The sequence below is a fragment of the Equus asinus genome, chromosome 1, assembly GCF_041296235.1.
Source record: "Equus asinus isolate D_3611 breed Donkey chromosome 1, EquAss-T2T_v2, whole genome shotgun sequence".
NCBI lineage: Eukaryota > Metazoa > Chordata > Mammalia > Perissodactyla > Equidae > Equus > Equus asinus.
This window is the reverse complement of record NC_091790.1, coordinates 181,806,058-181,823,559: the sequence shown is the minus strand read 5'-3', so window position 1 is coordinate 181,823,559 and position 17,502 is coordinate 181,806,058. Positions and strand designations below refer to the sequence as shown.

General features: G+C 36.5%; 1 protein-coding gene across 2 annotated transcripts in view; it reads left to right on the top strand.

Annotated features, from left to right (window-relative positions):
- Positions 1-17,502, top strand: part of GRM8 (glutamate metabotropic receptor 8) — a 720,262-nt gene that overhangs the window by 419,010 nt on the left and 283,750 nt on the right. For both annotated transcript variants that reach the window (XM_044755640.2, XM_044755579.2), the window contains exon 7: positions 16,895-17,095. In XM_044755640.2, coding sequence (XP_044611575.1) covers positions 16,895-17,095 — 201 coding nt within the window. The remainder of the gene's footprint in view (positions 1-16,894; positions 17,096-17,502) is intronic.

Genomic DNA, 17,502 nt, shown 5'->3' with positions numbered 1-17,502 from the left:
AATGCTTTCTTGGCTTGCTACTAATTGTATGTTTAACTGTATAGTTATGATAAAGCCCATTTGAAGGGTAAGATGGAAGTCATTCTTCATGTCCTTTAACATAATTGTATTTTATTTTCTTATTGCAATAGATAGGGAAAAATCTATTTTTCCCACATTCTAGGGCATAAGAGATATTTGAGTGACTCTGAAATAGGTGACATATTCGGGAAGATATAGTGTAGATAGAATGGGAAATGTTAAAAAGCACAAATTCTGGAAACAAGGAATAAAATAAATGTAAAGGATACCTAAAGGAGATTTTTGAGTGATAGAATAACTAAATATTTTTCAGATGACCTTTGCGGACCAAAGATTCAGAGGACCAAAGGGTCACTGAAGAAAGGAAACAGAGCAAGTGCATTTTTACGTATGATATTTTCAAATAGAAAGAATTAGGTGGAGATTTCCCCCTCATTTTTAGTCATTTGTATTTTATTTTCAGCTCCATCTTTTGTCTAAGAGAATGAAATTGATCACAAAATAGAAGTTTAAGGAATTTCTCTGAAAATTTAGTGAAGCTACTAAAAGTTATATTTCAGGAGAATTTACCTTACTTGAAGAAGCATCATAATTGGAGTATGATGATCTACCAATATGGAGAAGAAAAGAGATCAAATATCCACAAATAGAACTAAAAAGTTTACCAAACTATTAAAGCACAGAAGTATACACCACAGCAAGTAAAAGCTTGGGAAAATCATGGCGTTAAAAAAGAGCAAAAAGATAGAAAATAAATTAATTAATAAAGAAGATGAGATACCACTTTGAAAATTGATCAAAGAGAATAGAAAATTATCTTTATCATTTTGTAAACATAATAGGAATAAAAAGATCTTGAAGGGCAGCTTCTTTTAGTGATTGAGAGGAAAAGAGTAATTGATTTGATAATATTTTTCCTTTATTTTTTAATAGTGAACTTTTACTTTTGAAGAAAGGTAGAAATTTTGTTAATAAAATAATACGTAGAGAATATTTTTAAAGTTAAATGTATTTACATATTTTATTTCAAATGACTAGTATCCAATAAAAAAGGAATATTGTAGAATTTGGCTGGAATTACTATTTCTCCCTCCCCTATTTTTGTTGACTGCTGGAATTCTGAGAAAAGAATCATCCCTGGGCTAACAGAAATAAATGACCATCTAAATTCAGTGATTCTTTCCTGCATACAACATGCTGCTGACATACATTCAGAAAGCAAAGGCATGTTAACAAAATACACACAGGGTGGTAACACCCTGACCGTTATCAGCCGTTAATATCTCTTTGTGAAGTAGTTTTTATCTCGCTCGTATTGGGCACTTGTTGGGCAGGGATGAGGGGAAAGGAGGATGGCTATTTAGAAAACAAAAATCATCTAGAACTGCAGAAACAAGAGACAGTGTAGACTGACTTGGTCTTCCTGATAACTTGGTTAGACATAGTCCTCTGGGGGCAGAAAAGAGCCAATCTTGTGAGCAAAATAGCATTTGCAAAATGAAGAGGATACGGTACCGAAAATTACTCTGTGAACTTAACTGAGAAAAAAGTGAAAAACAGTCCTGCAGTTCAAAAACACTTTGTCAGATTAATCTGATCTTCTTCTAAATTAAACCAGCACATCCAGTTGCTCCACAGAAAGTCTATACATGCTAACTATAATAACTTTAGAGAGATTTTGAGTGTTTTGTTTTATCTTATTTATTATTACGCTGGAAGAGTATGAAATAGAATAATTAGTTTTATTAAGCAACATAATTGGCTATAGGATTACACTTCAGAAATAAAAGACAAGAGATTGTCACAAGAGATGGCCTGTAGAGCTAGGGCCTAAATCTACTTATAACTTTTCATTACATGGCAGAGGAAAGGATTTTTCGCTGCAGGAAGGACTAGCATGGAAGGATGGGGTAGAGGGCACTAATGTTTACTGAGGTGTTACCATGTGCATAGAAATATAATGATGAATGAAAATAAAATGTGGTCCCTGCCCTTATGGACCATTAATGACATTGTCTTAAAATCAGATAAGTTGCAAAGACGATTTTAGAAACAACTAAAAGGAGAGTGCCTTCAAAGATTTTTTTTCCTTGTTTACTTTCTAAACAGCATTTGGTTTATTTGAAGAAAACCGGACTGTCCGTTAATTCAGTGTGAGTAGGTTAAACTAGTAAAGGGGTACTTGGGCTGAAAGGTATTTTAAACTTAAAGGTATAAAATCTCTAATCCTAATTTCCTTGCATCCTGTGAAAAAGGAGAGAAGAAATCATAGTTTTCATTTGATTGACTACTTATAACAACACTTTGAGGTAGGAGGTTATTTTCCCCTCATTGACCGAGGAGGACAGACCAAGAAAGGTTAGGTCATTTGCCATTGATAGCAAAGCTAGTAAGTAGTGGAACTTCTACTGCAAATTTTATATTTTCCTACTGTTCCATGGTACCTCATAAAGACTGACACAATTAAAAGTCAAAATGTGGTGAGTGGGTTACTGTACTTGGGTATACACACAAAAAAATCATTATCGTGCATCAGTTAGGATTATGTCCAGCTCTAGGCAGTAGAGAGAGAAAATAAACACTTCTTTAAAATAGTTAGAACTTAATTTTTCTGTCTGATTTACACAGGAGACGGTCCAGGATTGTGCAGGGACCACATTTCTAGTTTCCTACTCTCCATCTCTAGGGGGAGGTTCTAATTCCTCCTGGTTCCACAGGGCAGGTGGGGCTCCAGTTATTACTGGAATAATAAATTATTATTATTTAGGTAGCAGCATGGAGGAAGGGCTGAAATATAATAAAGAGGCAAATGGTACATAACCATGTCTTTTAAGGAAGGTTACTAAAAGTTGCCAGACTATACATTTGTGTACATCCTATTGGCAGCTATATTTAGGTACAAAGGAGGTTGGAAATGTAAGTCTTTATTCTGGTCAGCCATGTGCCCTGCTAAAAATCATGAGTTCCAATTCTATGGAAAAAGCAGTGAATTAGTACTGAAGGACAACTAATGGTCTCTGCCCAGGTAGCCTTGATATGTGGTTGGGCTAGAAGTCAAATTGCAAGAGTCAAGATATGAATGGCAATGAGAAAGTGGAAGCAGAAATGCTCTTCTAAGAAGCTTGGCTCTGAAAGAGAGGATGGTTTACCGGATGACTCCCATACCTGGTCTGTCTCATTTCTAAAAGCATTTGAAAGACGATCAGAAAATTCACATATTAAAATTTGCCACTCCATACAGAAGCTGAACACACAAGACTGTCATAGAAAGTCAAAGGCCAAATGTGTACCAGGTGCTTAGCGTAGTGGTGCTAAATGAGACAGGTCTATCCAAGGGCCTGGTAACAGGTTTGTATCTCAATCTAAATCTATTATGTCATATCTGGGCACGTTCTCGATTGTTTAGACCTGTGCTGTAATGAAAAAAGCAAGACAGTTTGAATAGACAGACACAGTTTGGAGTCTTGGCTTTACAGGTTACTATGTCGATGATAATGGGCGAGTCGTTTAACCTATCTGAGACTCAGTTTTGTTACATAAAAACTGGAATAATAAAACTTGCCTCATAAAGTTATTGTGAGGATTCTGTGAGAAATATCCAACTTGTCTAACATGGTGGTTGGCTCATAATAGATCCCAATAAATGTTGTCTCTTCTTCTCAGCTTCTGAAAAGAAGGCTGTTTATGAACATTTGTACACTTGAGCCATTATGTCTAAATGTTTCCTTTATCATATCTCCCTGTTTTCTATCCAAGTCCTTGATGCTAGTAACATAATTTGGGGAGTAAAAATAAACCACTGAGAACAGAATCCAAAAGGCAGATTTGTTAGAAGTAAATTTAAAGTGCATCTCAGGCTATGATTTTCACATTGGTTCTAAATATATCAAATTTCTATTTATAATTTTCTCACAAAATGTGTTTTGATATTCAAAGCATGTGATGAAAGTTTAAAGATGACAATATTTTCAATTCTTTTTTGCGTTTTCATGCATTAAAAGTTTAAAGATGAAAATATTTTCCATTTTTTTTTTGCATTTGCATACAAGGGTAATAATGAGAGATTCCAATGGGTCATGCTTCATCTCTCAAGGTGAAACGAAGGCTTGTTGCCAGAACAGACCCTTGGTGGTTAATTCAGTCCTTGTAGGGCCAGAATTCCATTTTTGTCTTGGCAAGTTTTCTAGATCCAGATAGGACTCACACTAAATCATGAGCTATACTTTAGTTCATGTGTAATGTTGAAGGACATCACAGTTTATATTAATTAGATTTTAAAAAAAGACTTGTCAAACAAATTTACTCTTTTTCCATTGTAAGGTAAGTTTCTAGTCAAAAGCTACAATTTTTGATCTTAGGCAACAGTGTGTGTTGAGTTCTGCTTAATGAATACTGATGTTTTATAGATTGTTTAGGAAGTAAGGAAATACAGCCAAAGGTTCCTGATTTATGAGGGGTTTGAAATGAGAACTTCCCTCATCTTGGAGCTGTTGTTTCAACACTGTCTAGTGTGGTTAGTCTCAGACGTTCTATTTGCTCTATTATGGAAATTATCCTACCAGTCCGTGTGGAGAGAAACAAAAAATAAAACACCTCTGCCAACCTTGCCTTTTATGTACATTTATTTGAACATAAAAATAGAAGGCATAGGTTTAGTTTATTTCACAAAAGTTTTCCCAGCTGTACTTTTTTATATCCTGCAATATTTTCCTAGAGTGTCACTTCAGAGAATATTAAAGCAAAACGAATGCAGGCTTTATGCACGGCTAATTGGGATGATCTTATTGATATGCCTTTCTTTAGAAAAAAACTTGGTTCAGGTTGGTTTAACAAACATTGACATTAACCTAAGACGTGTTTGGGCACCATACTGGGCCCAGTGGGTACTCAGAGAAGGCAGATCTAGCTCCTGCCCTTCATGATGTTTCAGATTATTGGTAGGGAAAATAATATTTAGAAACAAGCTATAAATCAAAGATGGTGACTGAAAGATGAATCCTGCTTATTCATTAAATGCAATCTGCAGCCTCTATGTTTACTGATTCCCGGTGAGGATTCGGAAAGAGTGGACGGTTTGCATCCCTGAAGGTGTCTGATAGAAGCAGAGGCTGATTGAATTAATTGGAAGGCAACAAAAGAGGTCATCTTGTCTGGTCCCTGTCCCTATGAAGGATGGCACAGAAACTCTCCCAGACAGATTGCGACCTGCTTTAATCAGCCACTGGCATTATACCTAAGCCCGTGCTGTGACCCCTAAAATTGGGAAGAAAAGTGAAAGACCCAGTCAGTCACCCAGAGGATTGACCGCATTGTACAGAGGCAGCGATTATTTTCATTTTTCCTCTGGGTGGTCTAGTACCACACTACACCCTAAATTGTCGTTTAAGGGATATGCATCTTATATTTAAAGTACTTCCAGTTTTCTTTTTTAAATTTAAGTTTCTGTTATAAAATCCTTTGCTTTTTACATTTTTGGCATTTTCAACCAAAAAACATGGTTCTTTGAAGATTGTTGGTTTCCACCAATACTCCTTTTAAGTTGGCATGAGAACCTTACCGTAACTCACACCTTCTTGTTGTTCATTTCTCCCCATAATTCATTTAATTGATTCTTTCAAGGCTTTTAATTCCTCATGGGCAAACTCATTTCCCTCAAGCTTTTTATCCTCAATGGAACTTAAGGGCAAAGGGAGAGAAAATGCAGCTGAAAGGAGGCGATATGATATAAAGGGAAGAGTCATGTAATTAGGTGCTTAGGATTCTTTCTATTCCTGGCTCTGCTTCTTTGTGAGCTGTCAGACCTGGAAAGATCCCTCAGTGTTCCTCTACCTCAGTTTCACCATTTGTAAAATAAGAAGATTGGACCAGGTCAGTGAGATTCAAATTTGTTTTGACTGCACTCCAGATTAATAATTTATTGTACACAGCACCCAGTACACACATGCCTTGAAACTGAAATAAAAGTTTTAAGAAACAATACTTCCTCTGACTATATGAGATGCACTTGATTTCTGTTTTATTTATTTTAAAAATATGTTGTTTGTGACTCGCTAGTGGTTTAAGAACCACTAATAAGTCTTGTCATGAAGTTTAAAAACAGCAGATAGGATGATTTTTAAGGTGGTTTTAGCATGAGCATTCTATTTTATTAATTACAAGTTCCAGGGTCTTATCATATGTGTTCTTGCAGTAACATTACTTCATTGTTGACAAAAATCTTTAAAAGAGTGAGAAAGTAGGAGTGTAGGAAGGTGGAACTAGAGAGAATAGAAAAGGAAAATGTTTTGCTTTCCCGTATGTGTATTTAATACAGACATATTTACTGTTTAGCTTTTTGTTCAAAAGAGAATAGCTGAGGGAATACTATTAATAACTTGCAAATAGAATGACTGAAGTCATTACTGAATGATAACACAGTCTTGGAAACAATTTCTGTGCCATCTCTTTCTCCAGTTCCTGGTTGCAATTTACATCCTAGGGAGTTTGTAAGTAGTAATAAAAATAATGAAACCCAGTGTTGGAAGCTTGACCTGAACATATAAATGCTACAAATCAGGGAGAGTTCATTCCCATAGTGCCAAGTAAGTAGATAGAATTTTCAGGATCTGTAGGCTAGTAGCATTTTCCTGGCCTGTCTTAGCAGGTATAAACACACCATGTTGATCACCCATTAGGCAAATATGCAGTTATCTGGTGGTCCAGTGTTTTTCTGGCCTAGACAGTGTTGCTCATCTTATTGGACATCAGGGTCTGCCTAGATGTATAAGCCAGGAAACTGGAAGTCACTCTTGGCAAGACCCTTTGCTTCAGTTCCATCCAAATCCTGTTAATTTTCTCTCCTAATATGTCTCAAGTGCCTTTACATTTCTCCACCTTCATCATCACCTTAGCCCATGCCACCATAGGCTCCTGTTCAAATTATGAAATAAACTCCCAACCAGCCTACCCCATCTACTCTTTCCTCCTTCCTATCTGTTCTTCTGGCCCAGAGCTCTTTTTGAACTGGATACCTGATTACTTCCCCTTTCAATGGCTTCCCGCTGTTGTTAGGAAGAGGACAAATTGACTCCAGGGAGCCTGTGGGGTCCCATAATCTGGCCCCACCCAGCTCTCAGGCCTCACCTCTGCTGCATGCCTGCTCCCTTGGTTCCAACCTCTTTGGCCTTATTTCAGCCCCTCGTATGCTTCCACCCCTTCTGTCACTGGGCCTCTGTCATTACTGTCACCCTGCCTCTGTGCTCCCCTCCACTTCCCTTTCTCACCTTATTCACTCTCATTTATCCTTTAGATCTTGGCCCTACTGTTGCTCCATGACAGCAGGGACCATTGTATCCAGTTACTTAATATGTCATACAAGCTTGATGAATGATGATAATAAAGATGACAATAAGACTAATGACATCCCTTTTCAACACACTTTTCAGACTGCTTTATATATAATAACTCATTTAATTATGACAACAACCTTATGAGAGGGAGATACTATTATTATCCTGACTTTACAGAGAAGGAAACTGAGGCATAAGAGATTAAGGGATTTACAGTCCCATCACTAGTAATTGGTGTTGTTAAGATTTGAACCCAGGAAGCAGGGTGGTTGTTCCTAATCATTGAACTAAACTGCCTTTTAGTTTATTGGATGAGTGTATGAACATATATCCTGGGTTTATATTGTGATTTTTTTGGTTTGTGTAATTGGAAAAGTGTTGCAAATTATAGAAGGTTAAGTATTTTATAGTTCCATATAGCAAGTAATGGCATCCGTTTATTCACTATATAACGTGCCAAATGCCCTACACATTATCTCACTTAATCCTCACAACAACTAGGCAACATAGGTATAAATTCCCATTTTATGAGAAGAGAATAAGAGACTCAGAGGCAGGGTCTCAAATCTTGATCTGTCTGATCTCTGAGCCCAGGCATTTTTGCATTTTCCTTGTTTTGTGGAAGAGATAGGACTTAATCTGGGCCCTCTAGGATGCATACAGTTTAAATAAGGGGAAAGGAAAATGTTGAGCATTAAAAAGGAATTGAAATTTATGAATTATTCCATGAATAACCAGTTTAAAAAAATGAAAAAATTTCTATTCATAAAGCTAGGAAACACAAAATATCAAGGAATTACTTAAAAAGAAATGCATGAGTGACGTGTCTTTATTGAGGATTTCAAGAGAAGATTTGCATAAACAGAGATCCTATGTTCCCAAATGGGAACACTTAATATTGCAGCTATGTCAACTCTTCTGCAGCTAATTTTAAAAATTGATGCAATTCTAATAAAAGCCCCAATTTTAATTCTAAAGTTTATTTGTGAGAATAGTCAAGAATTGTTTAAAATGAGAGTGCTGATGGAATTTGCATGAACAGATGGTACAACTTATTATAAAATTATAATTATTGTAAAAAAGGTGCTGTTGGCATATTGAGAGACAAGTGGCCCAGAGCAGAAATTCCAGATATATATATCCAAGAATATATAAGAGTTTGATATGTGTTAAAAGCAACTTTATATAAATTAATGGGAAAAGGAATATTCATTCAATAAATAGTTTGAGAGAATTGGTTCACAATTTGGAAAACATAAAGTTAGATCCCTACCTTGCACCAAATATCACATTGAGTATCAGGAAAGAGTTAAATGCAGAAACTTCAATCCATGAAATGAACTTCAATACAAGTATAAAAACCAGGCTTTCCTACAATATAGGGAAAGTCTCACATAGGGGAAGTGAATATAGCATATTGAAAAAAGTATGCACAGAATCATCTTAAATTTTAAAAATAGAGAAAGAGAGAAATGCTGTAAGGCAATCGACCAATATGCAAATGGTGGTTAATATAGTGGGCTAATAGATATTCTTTATTTTCTTCTTTATTCTTTTTTCCTCAAATTTCTACTAAGATTGTGATTTACTTTTTTAAGTTGAAGAGAAATATTTTTTTAAAAAGGTAAATTGTGGCCACGCCATGATTATAACGTATCTTGGGGTCAGTGGGAGCATTAGAAGTCCTATCCATTGAAAGGGAAGTTGTGAAGGGAAAACTTGAATTCTTCATGGAGGAGCTTTAATATGCTTTAAAAGACAGAAACTCCAGCCAGGCCTGATTGCCTAGTGGGTAAAGTTCTGTGCTCTCACCACTTGATGGCCCAGGTTTGCTTCCAGATTGCAGAACCATGCCACCTATTTGTCAGTTGCCATGCTGTGGCAGTGGCTCACATAGAAGAGCTAGAAGGACTTACAACTTGGATATACAACCATGCACTGGGGCTTTGGAGAGGGGAAAAAAAAGGAATATTGGCAATAGATGAGAGAGAAACTGTACTATTAATTATTGAGCTAATACTAGTATTTATCAACGGTTTTTACACTATTTTGAATCAAAATTTCTCTCACATGTGCATGATCTAAGATGATTATGTAAAAAAATACAACTGTTTGACTTTAATCAAATGCCTTTTCTTTGTTTGGGGACTTAGGGATGTATCTATGAAATAACTTCCTCTTCTGGAAATCTTTCTTTTAAACTGGTTGTTTTGCCTGAAGGTACACTCTTAAATTTACTTGCCACTTACCTTAGGTTTTTCAGTGTTTTGAAAACCCTAGGGCATTGCATAGAAAATTTAACACCTGAAGGGGACACCTGGCACCTGCCTGAAGCACTTTACATTTCCTGGAAGGCACAAAAAGGAGAAAAGGAGACAATATTGTGGGCTCTTCAGCGGTTGATTTACAAGTATCTCCTGATGTCTCCTCAGTCAGCTAAGAGCCTTCAGTTCTTGGAACTGCATTTAAATTACAGAAGAAGATAGAGAGCAAGTGATTTTCAGGAGAGGACCCTTATCTTCTCATTTTCTCTGGCCTTTGTAAATAGATAAGGCTGAGGATCAAAGTAGTTCATTAGTCTAATGCATCTGTTTATGCAGATCCTTGACAAAGTCTGCTGTAGAATCCATAAAACAGAACCTTAGGTGCTGGAATTCTCTTTTGAGCTTGATGTTCTTTTCCTAGAGAAATCCTGTGGACGTGTAAACACACACACACATACACTCTCACCCTCCAAAGCTAAAGTACTCCTTAATTTTTATGGCTATAACTTTATAAGCTTTATTAATAAGCTTTGGCTTTCACCACAAATATCCAATCATCTTGCTTATGAATTTCAGCCATTTCATGCCAATTTTATCTCAGGTGTATGGCTGAAATTCATGAGCTAGATGAATATTTTGTAACTCAGAAAAATGCTTACAAAGTTGTAGAAATGTATTTCCCTTTTTCAGTACACTTCAATATATTGTCATTTGTTAATATTTACTAGTCAGTATTTCTTTAAAATTATACATTATTTTGTAATATTCTTTAATTCCTGCTCCACTACTGTCTTTAAAGATTCATACACACACACACACAGAATCTCTACTTATTATTTTACTTAGGAGATAAGCTGATCATGGATCTAATGGCTGAAAGTTAAAGGGGAGTTTAGAGAAGTGAAAGCAAAGTCTGAGTTGGAAGAATCGAAGAGAAGTTCACAGAGGAGGAGGAAGTATAGGAGTAAATGGCAGAGGGTTTAAGTCAGACCTGACTTTACCATTTACAGCACAACTGTGTGATCTTGAGTAAGTTATTCAACTTTTGAGTCTTAGTTCCTTGATCTGTAAGAAAAAAAAGGAGAAATAATTTAGGATTAAAGAGATGATATTTGTGAAGTTCCCTGACCATTTTAATTATTTATATCCTTCTTCTTCCCTTTCACTTCTCTGACCTTATTTTCCGTAACTGACTCCTTTAACCATTGGATCAAAATAAAAAGAACTGAAAAATATTCTCCTTTGTGAGGAACCAGTTACAGCATATAGCTCAAGTCTAAGAATAATGAAAATGCAGTGACTCAGTTAACCAGACTGAGAATGCAGGAAAAAAAATCTAGACTGACATTTGATATTTTTGGTTAGTGCAGAATTTCCAGCTCTCAATGGCAGCCCAGTTACTGGATATTCCAAACTGTTCTGAAGAATTGAGTTTAGTGGTATCTGTTTAGTCACACCCTTATGCAATCCTCAAGTGACCTTAGAGAGTGTAAGGAGGAAACAGAAATAAGAGAACACGCCCTAGAATCTAGAATTTTAGAACTTCTGCAGTCCTCTAATTCCTACTGAGAAGTAAACAAATGCCAGAAGGATCATGACTTGACCAAAGACACAAAGTCAGTTGCTCACGGCCTTAGAACTAGATCGCAAGTCTTTGACTTCTCAGATTGTTAGTCTTATGTCAGTGTTGTATAAGGTGGCTTAAATTACTGTAATGTTATTAATAAATAATCATATTACTGTGACATGATTACTCTAAACATCTGGACTTTTTATTCTTTAAATAATTCAACATATCTATATAAAGTCTATACTATGTTAGAGGATGTACTAAATACTACAGAATATTAAAAATCAATCCTTTTAACTGAGATCTTGATGCAGCTGGGGAACTGTCATAAACTGAACCTTCTTATTCACCTGATTTTCCAAGTTCTGTTAATGGTGCCAATATTCTACTACCTAGCCTCAACTCCTTATTCCAACATTTGTTGGTTGCCTCCAACCCTCGCTCCCATATTTACTCAGGTGCCAAAATACTGTCAATTTGACATCTGAAATATATTTTCTCTCATTCTTTTTCTTTTCCACCGTTTCCACCTGTTTCTTCTCTTTACGTACCCTGCCTCCCAACTTGTATCTCTACCTTCAACATGTTTGCTTCAGGTTACTTTGTACATCATTCCCAGAAATAATTTTAAATGCCAGTCTTGGGGCTCTGTTTCCAGCTGAACAACACTCAGTATTTAAACCTAGCATTTAAGATGCTCTTTGATCTTATCTGGGCTGCTAAATTGGAAAAAATTCATTAAATATCACTACTCCTCCAGCCTAACTTGAGTTGACATGTTACCTGAAGCTTGGAGGTTGAGAAAGAGACATCTGGGAAGGAGTAAAGAAAGTTACAGAGTGAACATCTGAATGAGGGCCTGTGGTTTGTAGATCTCATGTTATTTTCAAGGACCTGAAGGTAGAGCAGAGAGAGGTGGAGTGGTCCCAGCAGAGGAGGCTGGAGACGTGGGGGACCCCATCAAGGAGCCCCCAGTGGGCACTCTTCCTAGTTGAAGGCTCAGGCTTAGTGAGGTTTAGGAAAGTGTCCAAGGTCACACTCCTTCTGAATTGTGCAGCTAGGACCCAAATTCAGGTCTGCCTGACTGGTTGGTCCCCTTCCCCCTGTAGCCAGCTGAATCCATCAGTCACTTTGTCTTTCTGCCTTACTGCAGGACGCATGTTTTCATCCCTCTGCAGTTAGGGAGATACACAAGTTCTGTTTGCATATCCTAGTGCTTAGGAAATATTCTTATATAATTGAACGTGCTTGTGTTTCTTTCCCATCTTCTCACTATTGTATCCTTGGAACCAAATCAGTTTAATCAGTAAAAGGGACTTATGTTTGCTACCTTGATATCGATTACTTTTTAGTGTGTGATGAGATTCTTGCCGTGGTTCTCACTGATTTCAGTCACTCCCTCTGCAGTTACTGCATACGTGTGAGTATTGGGACAGCATGAGGTAGAGCACGACAGTCTTGTCCCTGGTGTATCAAGCAGTGAAGCACACAGAGTTCTTGTGCAATTCAGAATAACTTTTAAATTTGGTCCTATATGCATAAATGTATTTATTCATGGCAGCTCACAGATTCTCTTCTTCCCACTTACCATCCTCTCCAAACAACTGCAAGAAATGATTCAATTATTTAAATAGTTGCTTTGTGCTAGGGGCCAGCCTGGTGGCGTAGTAGTAAGCATTGCTTCAGCTGCCCAGGTTTCACAGGTTCGGATCCCAGGCGTGGACCTACACACTGCTCATCAAGCTATGCCATGGCAGCATCCCACATACAAAATAGGTGAAGACTGGCACAGATGTTAGCTCAGTGACAATCTTCCTCAAGCAAAAACGGGAAGATTGGCAATGGACGTTAGCTCAGGGCCAATCTTCCTTACCAAAAACAAGAAAAAAATAGTTGCTGCATACTTAAGAAAAAGTCAGAGAGGAACTAAATAAATACTTTTAAAACTACAAATTTAAAGGGTGAGATTAGTTCTACTACATGCTAAGGCTGTAGTAAGAAATTCAACCAATTGACATTTGCTTTCCCAGGAATAAAAGGACTGATATGACTTCCTTTTTTTTTCTGCTGAATTGGCCAGCTGTTCATTAGATTATCGCTATATTAACACTAGAAGCTTTATATGCATAATCTCAGGAAAAAGAAAATAACTCCTAACATCTCAATTTACAAAACTAAATTATATCCTGAGAAATGAGAGATTCTTAGAAAGCAAAGCTCAACAACTATGTATCAATCAAAGAGTTTAAAATTCCTATCAGGCTCATCTTAGGAACTCACATTGTAATGTTCACAATGCTTTGCAAACTTGAGCCAATTTGCCTTTTTGCTAAGAAGGAATGAAACCCTAGACGACACACCATGATGTGCAAAGACCTTAACTGAGGTGCACGTGGTATTGCTTGGACCAATAAGGATTCACCGTGTGTTCCAGGAACATGGGATACTGTCAGGAGTTTTAGATTTTGTTAATGAAAACATAAAACAATCTTGCTATCAAATTTATGAGGCTGACTTCATCTCCCACTGTGCACTTTGCTGTATGTTGTTAATTTTAAGCTATACACTAAAACACATCACAACTTTATAATCAGTGTTTTAAATGGATGGCTGACATACAGCCTTTGACAGTATTTAGCACTTTATAGCAATACGTTAACACTAACTTTAGAAACTATAGCATAGTGAAATTTTACGACCAATTAAGTTGATGAGTCATGTCAGCTTCCTAAATTCCTCTTTTAGATGAAGGAGGGAAGCTGATATAGGAAGTGAGCAGCAAACTCCAGCTCATGTAAAATCTTCTGTCATCATGAGGTTGAAGTGTTAGGGAAAAGAAAAGACATGTCTAAGCAGCCTGAAAAGAAATCAAATGATTTCTTCTTAAATTTAGAAATGGTGATAGTTTCAGTATTTTTGTTTGGCATCATGTACTTACATTGATTTATGGAAAAAGTCTTATAGCGTCCATTGACGCATGTGTGACAATAGTCACTAGACAGCCTTCTGAACTTTAAAAGAAAAAAATGTGGGGCTGGCCCGGTGGCTGAGTGGTTAAGTTCGTGCGCTCTGCTTCGGGGGCCCCAGGTTTCATTGGTTCGGATCCTGGGTGTGGACATGGCACTGCTCATCAGGCCATGCTGAGGCGGCGTCCCACATAGCACAACCAGAGGGGCCTACAACTAGAATATACAACTATGTACTAGGGGGCTTTGGGGAGAAGAAGCAGGGGAAAAAAATAAGAAGATTGGCAGATGTTAGCTCAGCTGCCAATCTTAAAAAAAAAAATGTACAAAGTTGTATATGTTTAATTTTCACCCAAACCAATAGTCAAAGAGATAAATAGTTTGACTAGTAACAATTTAAATATTTCCCTTTAATAAGACAGTGTGGTATTTGAGAATGAATATAAATCCATAAATTATCTATAAAAAGTTGATTTTTGTTTTTTTTAGGAAAAGCCAAGGAAGAGTGTGTCTATTAAGTTGGGGCATCTCTATTGCAGTTTATCAGGAAAGTGTTATATATAACTTTATTCCAATTACTGAGTGCTCAGAAATATCTTCATAGATTGATAAGAAGGTTGCAGTGGGATTAAAATAAAATCATAATATATTAAATTAACATTTTGGGATAGAGTAAATTTAAAAATATAAAATATTTATACATGTCTAGCTCTTACATATATTCTACAGATGGTGGGCATTTTCCAAATTCCTTAATTTTCTCATGGTTATTACTTTCTTAGAATCAATTTGACTTGGACATTATCTGCCAATTCTGTGCCTGCTGTCCAGACCCCACCCTGTAGCAATGGACACATGGAGATCCTCTGTCTTTTCTTTAAAGCCCACAAAAGAAAACAAAATCAGATAAATAAACAGTAATGTTCACAGAAGAAATGTGTGTGTGTATGTCTGCAGCAGAGGGATTTACGGAGAAGCAATGCAAACAAGTTACCTTAGAATGTTAGTGCAAAAGACTGAATGTTCAGAGGAGATGTGCATTAGTGTGAAGAAATGAAATATTTGCTGAATTTAAAGACTGTTTATTAAAAGTTACTAACTGACGTCCGTGGGAAAATTTCAAATGCTTGCTTTTGGTTTCTCTAAGTGTTACCGAGTGTATAAGGTTTGGAGAGATGTGGAGGTGAGAGGAGATCCTTTTTGGTCTCATTAATAAGCCCTTGATGTTCTTTCTGTAATTTTTTCTTGTATGCCCAACATTCTTGCCATCCACTACATTCTTCTGGGGATTGAGAGAATATTGTGCTTCGAGACTGAGACCGGGGGATGCTTCCCATATCTGCTCTTTGTGCCCTCGGTAAATTTCATCTCCGTGAGTCTCGATTTCCTCATCTGCAAAATAAGAATGTTGGTTTATAATCAATGATACCTCATCTAATTTTAACATTGAATTTACCTTCTATTTTTCATTCTATGCTTCTGTTACATATTAAATGATAATCACCAAGCTAAGAGTAATCCTCAATGTCAATTCTCAGCCCTAGATATGCCTAAACATAGGTACAGTTATTTTGAATGACACTTAATTTTGAGAGCTCTACATCTTTTTAATAGCAAATTAAAATAGAAAATTAATGGGAATCTAATGTACAGCATGGTGACTATAGTTAACAATGCAGTATTGTATACTTGAAAGTTGCTAAGAGGTTAGATCTTAAAAGTTTTCACCGTAAGAAAAAAAATAACTATGTGAGGTGATGGATGTGTTAGCTAACCTTATTGTGGTAATCATTTTGCAATATATACAAATATCAAATCATCACATTGTATACCTTAAACTTACACAATGTATATGGCAATTATATCTCAATAAAACTGGAAACAAATTAAACAATAAAATAAAATATAGGGGCCGACCCGTAGCCAGGTGGTTAAGTTCGTGTGCTCCGCTTCGGTGGCCTGGAGTTTCGCCAGTTTGGATCCCGGGTGCGGGCATGGCACCGCTCGTTAGGCCATGCTGAGGGGGCGTCCCACATAGCACAACCAGAGGCACTCACAATTAGAATATACAACTATGTACTGGGGGGTTTTGGGGAGAAGAAGAAGAAAAAAGAAAGAAGATTGGCAACAGTTGTTAGCCCAGGTGCCAATCTTTAAAAAATAAATAAATAAATAAAACAGAAAATTGAGTTAAAGAAGAAAATAAATTGAATTATTCTTCTAAAGATAGCCAGGTTCACTTCAGGAAATATTGCCGCTTAATATTTACAAAAAGCCTTCCCAAATAGAGCACATTCAAAACAAGAACAGACCTGATGGGAGAAAAAACGACCTTACCTTGGGTTACGAATGAAATGATGCTCCTGGAGCTGAAGTAGATGAAAAGAACAACAGTCTACACTCTTTACTTAAAAGACCAAGTCACTACCAAAATGTTATGTAATTACTAGATGTATAATATAAAAGGACTCAATACTGTGGAAATAAAGATAATGAAATTATACATATGTTATTTACTTTATAGCTTTTGTTGCTAGTGAAATAGTTCCTGTTCTTTCCAAATGAAAAAATCAATCCCGAGTTTAAAAATCTGACTCAGTAAGTGTAGGACTATAATAATCGGGAGTAAAATCGAATAGTTTTGTCTCATTAAATGTGCCTCAGATGATGGAAATCTTAGCCCTAATGCCATCTTTTAGTGACGTCTAACAACGCCAATTGATGGTTTCCCTTTTTCTTTTGCAGGGCTGGAGCGAATTGCGCGGGATTCATCGTATGAACAGGAAGGCAAGGTCCAATTTGTAATTGATGCAGTGTATTCCATGGCTTATGCGCTGCACAATATGCACAAAGATCTCTGCCCTGGGTACGTTGGCCTTTGCCCACGAATGAGTACCATTGATGGAAAAGAGCTGCTTGGTTATATTCGGGCTGTAAATTTTAACGGTAAGTTACAAATTTTTTTTTTTTGTCTCTAAATACTTTAGAAGTGACAGGGCGTGTTTTTTTTCCTCCTATATATAGAAGATCCTCAAGCAGAGTGGAGAATGCAGGATTAGAAGCAGTTCCCCTTTTAATCAGAAGTGTGAGTTTTTCCACCTGCTTTTAAATCTCAAACATATTTTTTGTGCTACCATTAATCTTCTCCTGAAAGAAGCAGAAGTTAAAAATAAGCCTCTATCAATCAAAATATTCTACTTAAATATCACTATTTCAGGAATAACTTTGGCTCATTTGGAACCATTGACCACAGATTAGATTTCTTTGAAAATGTTTTGTTCATGCCGTTATTAGAGAAGGAATGGTAGACATTTTGTTTTGAAACTGATTTTAAGTTGTTAAAACAGTAAGTT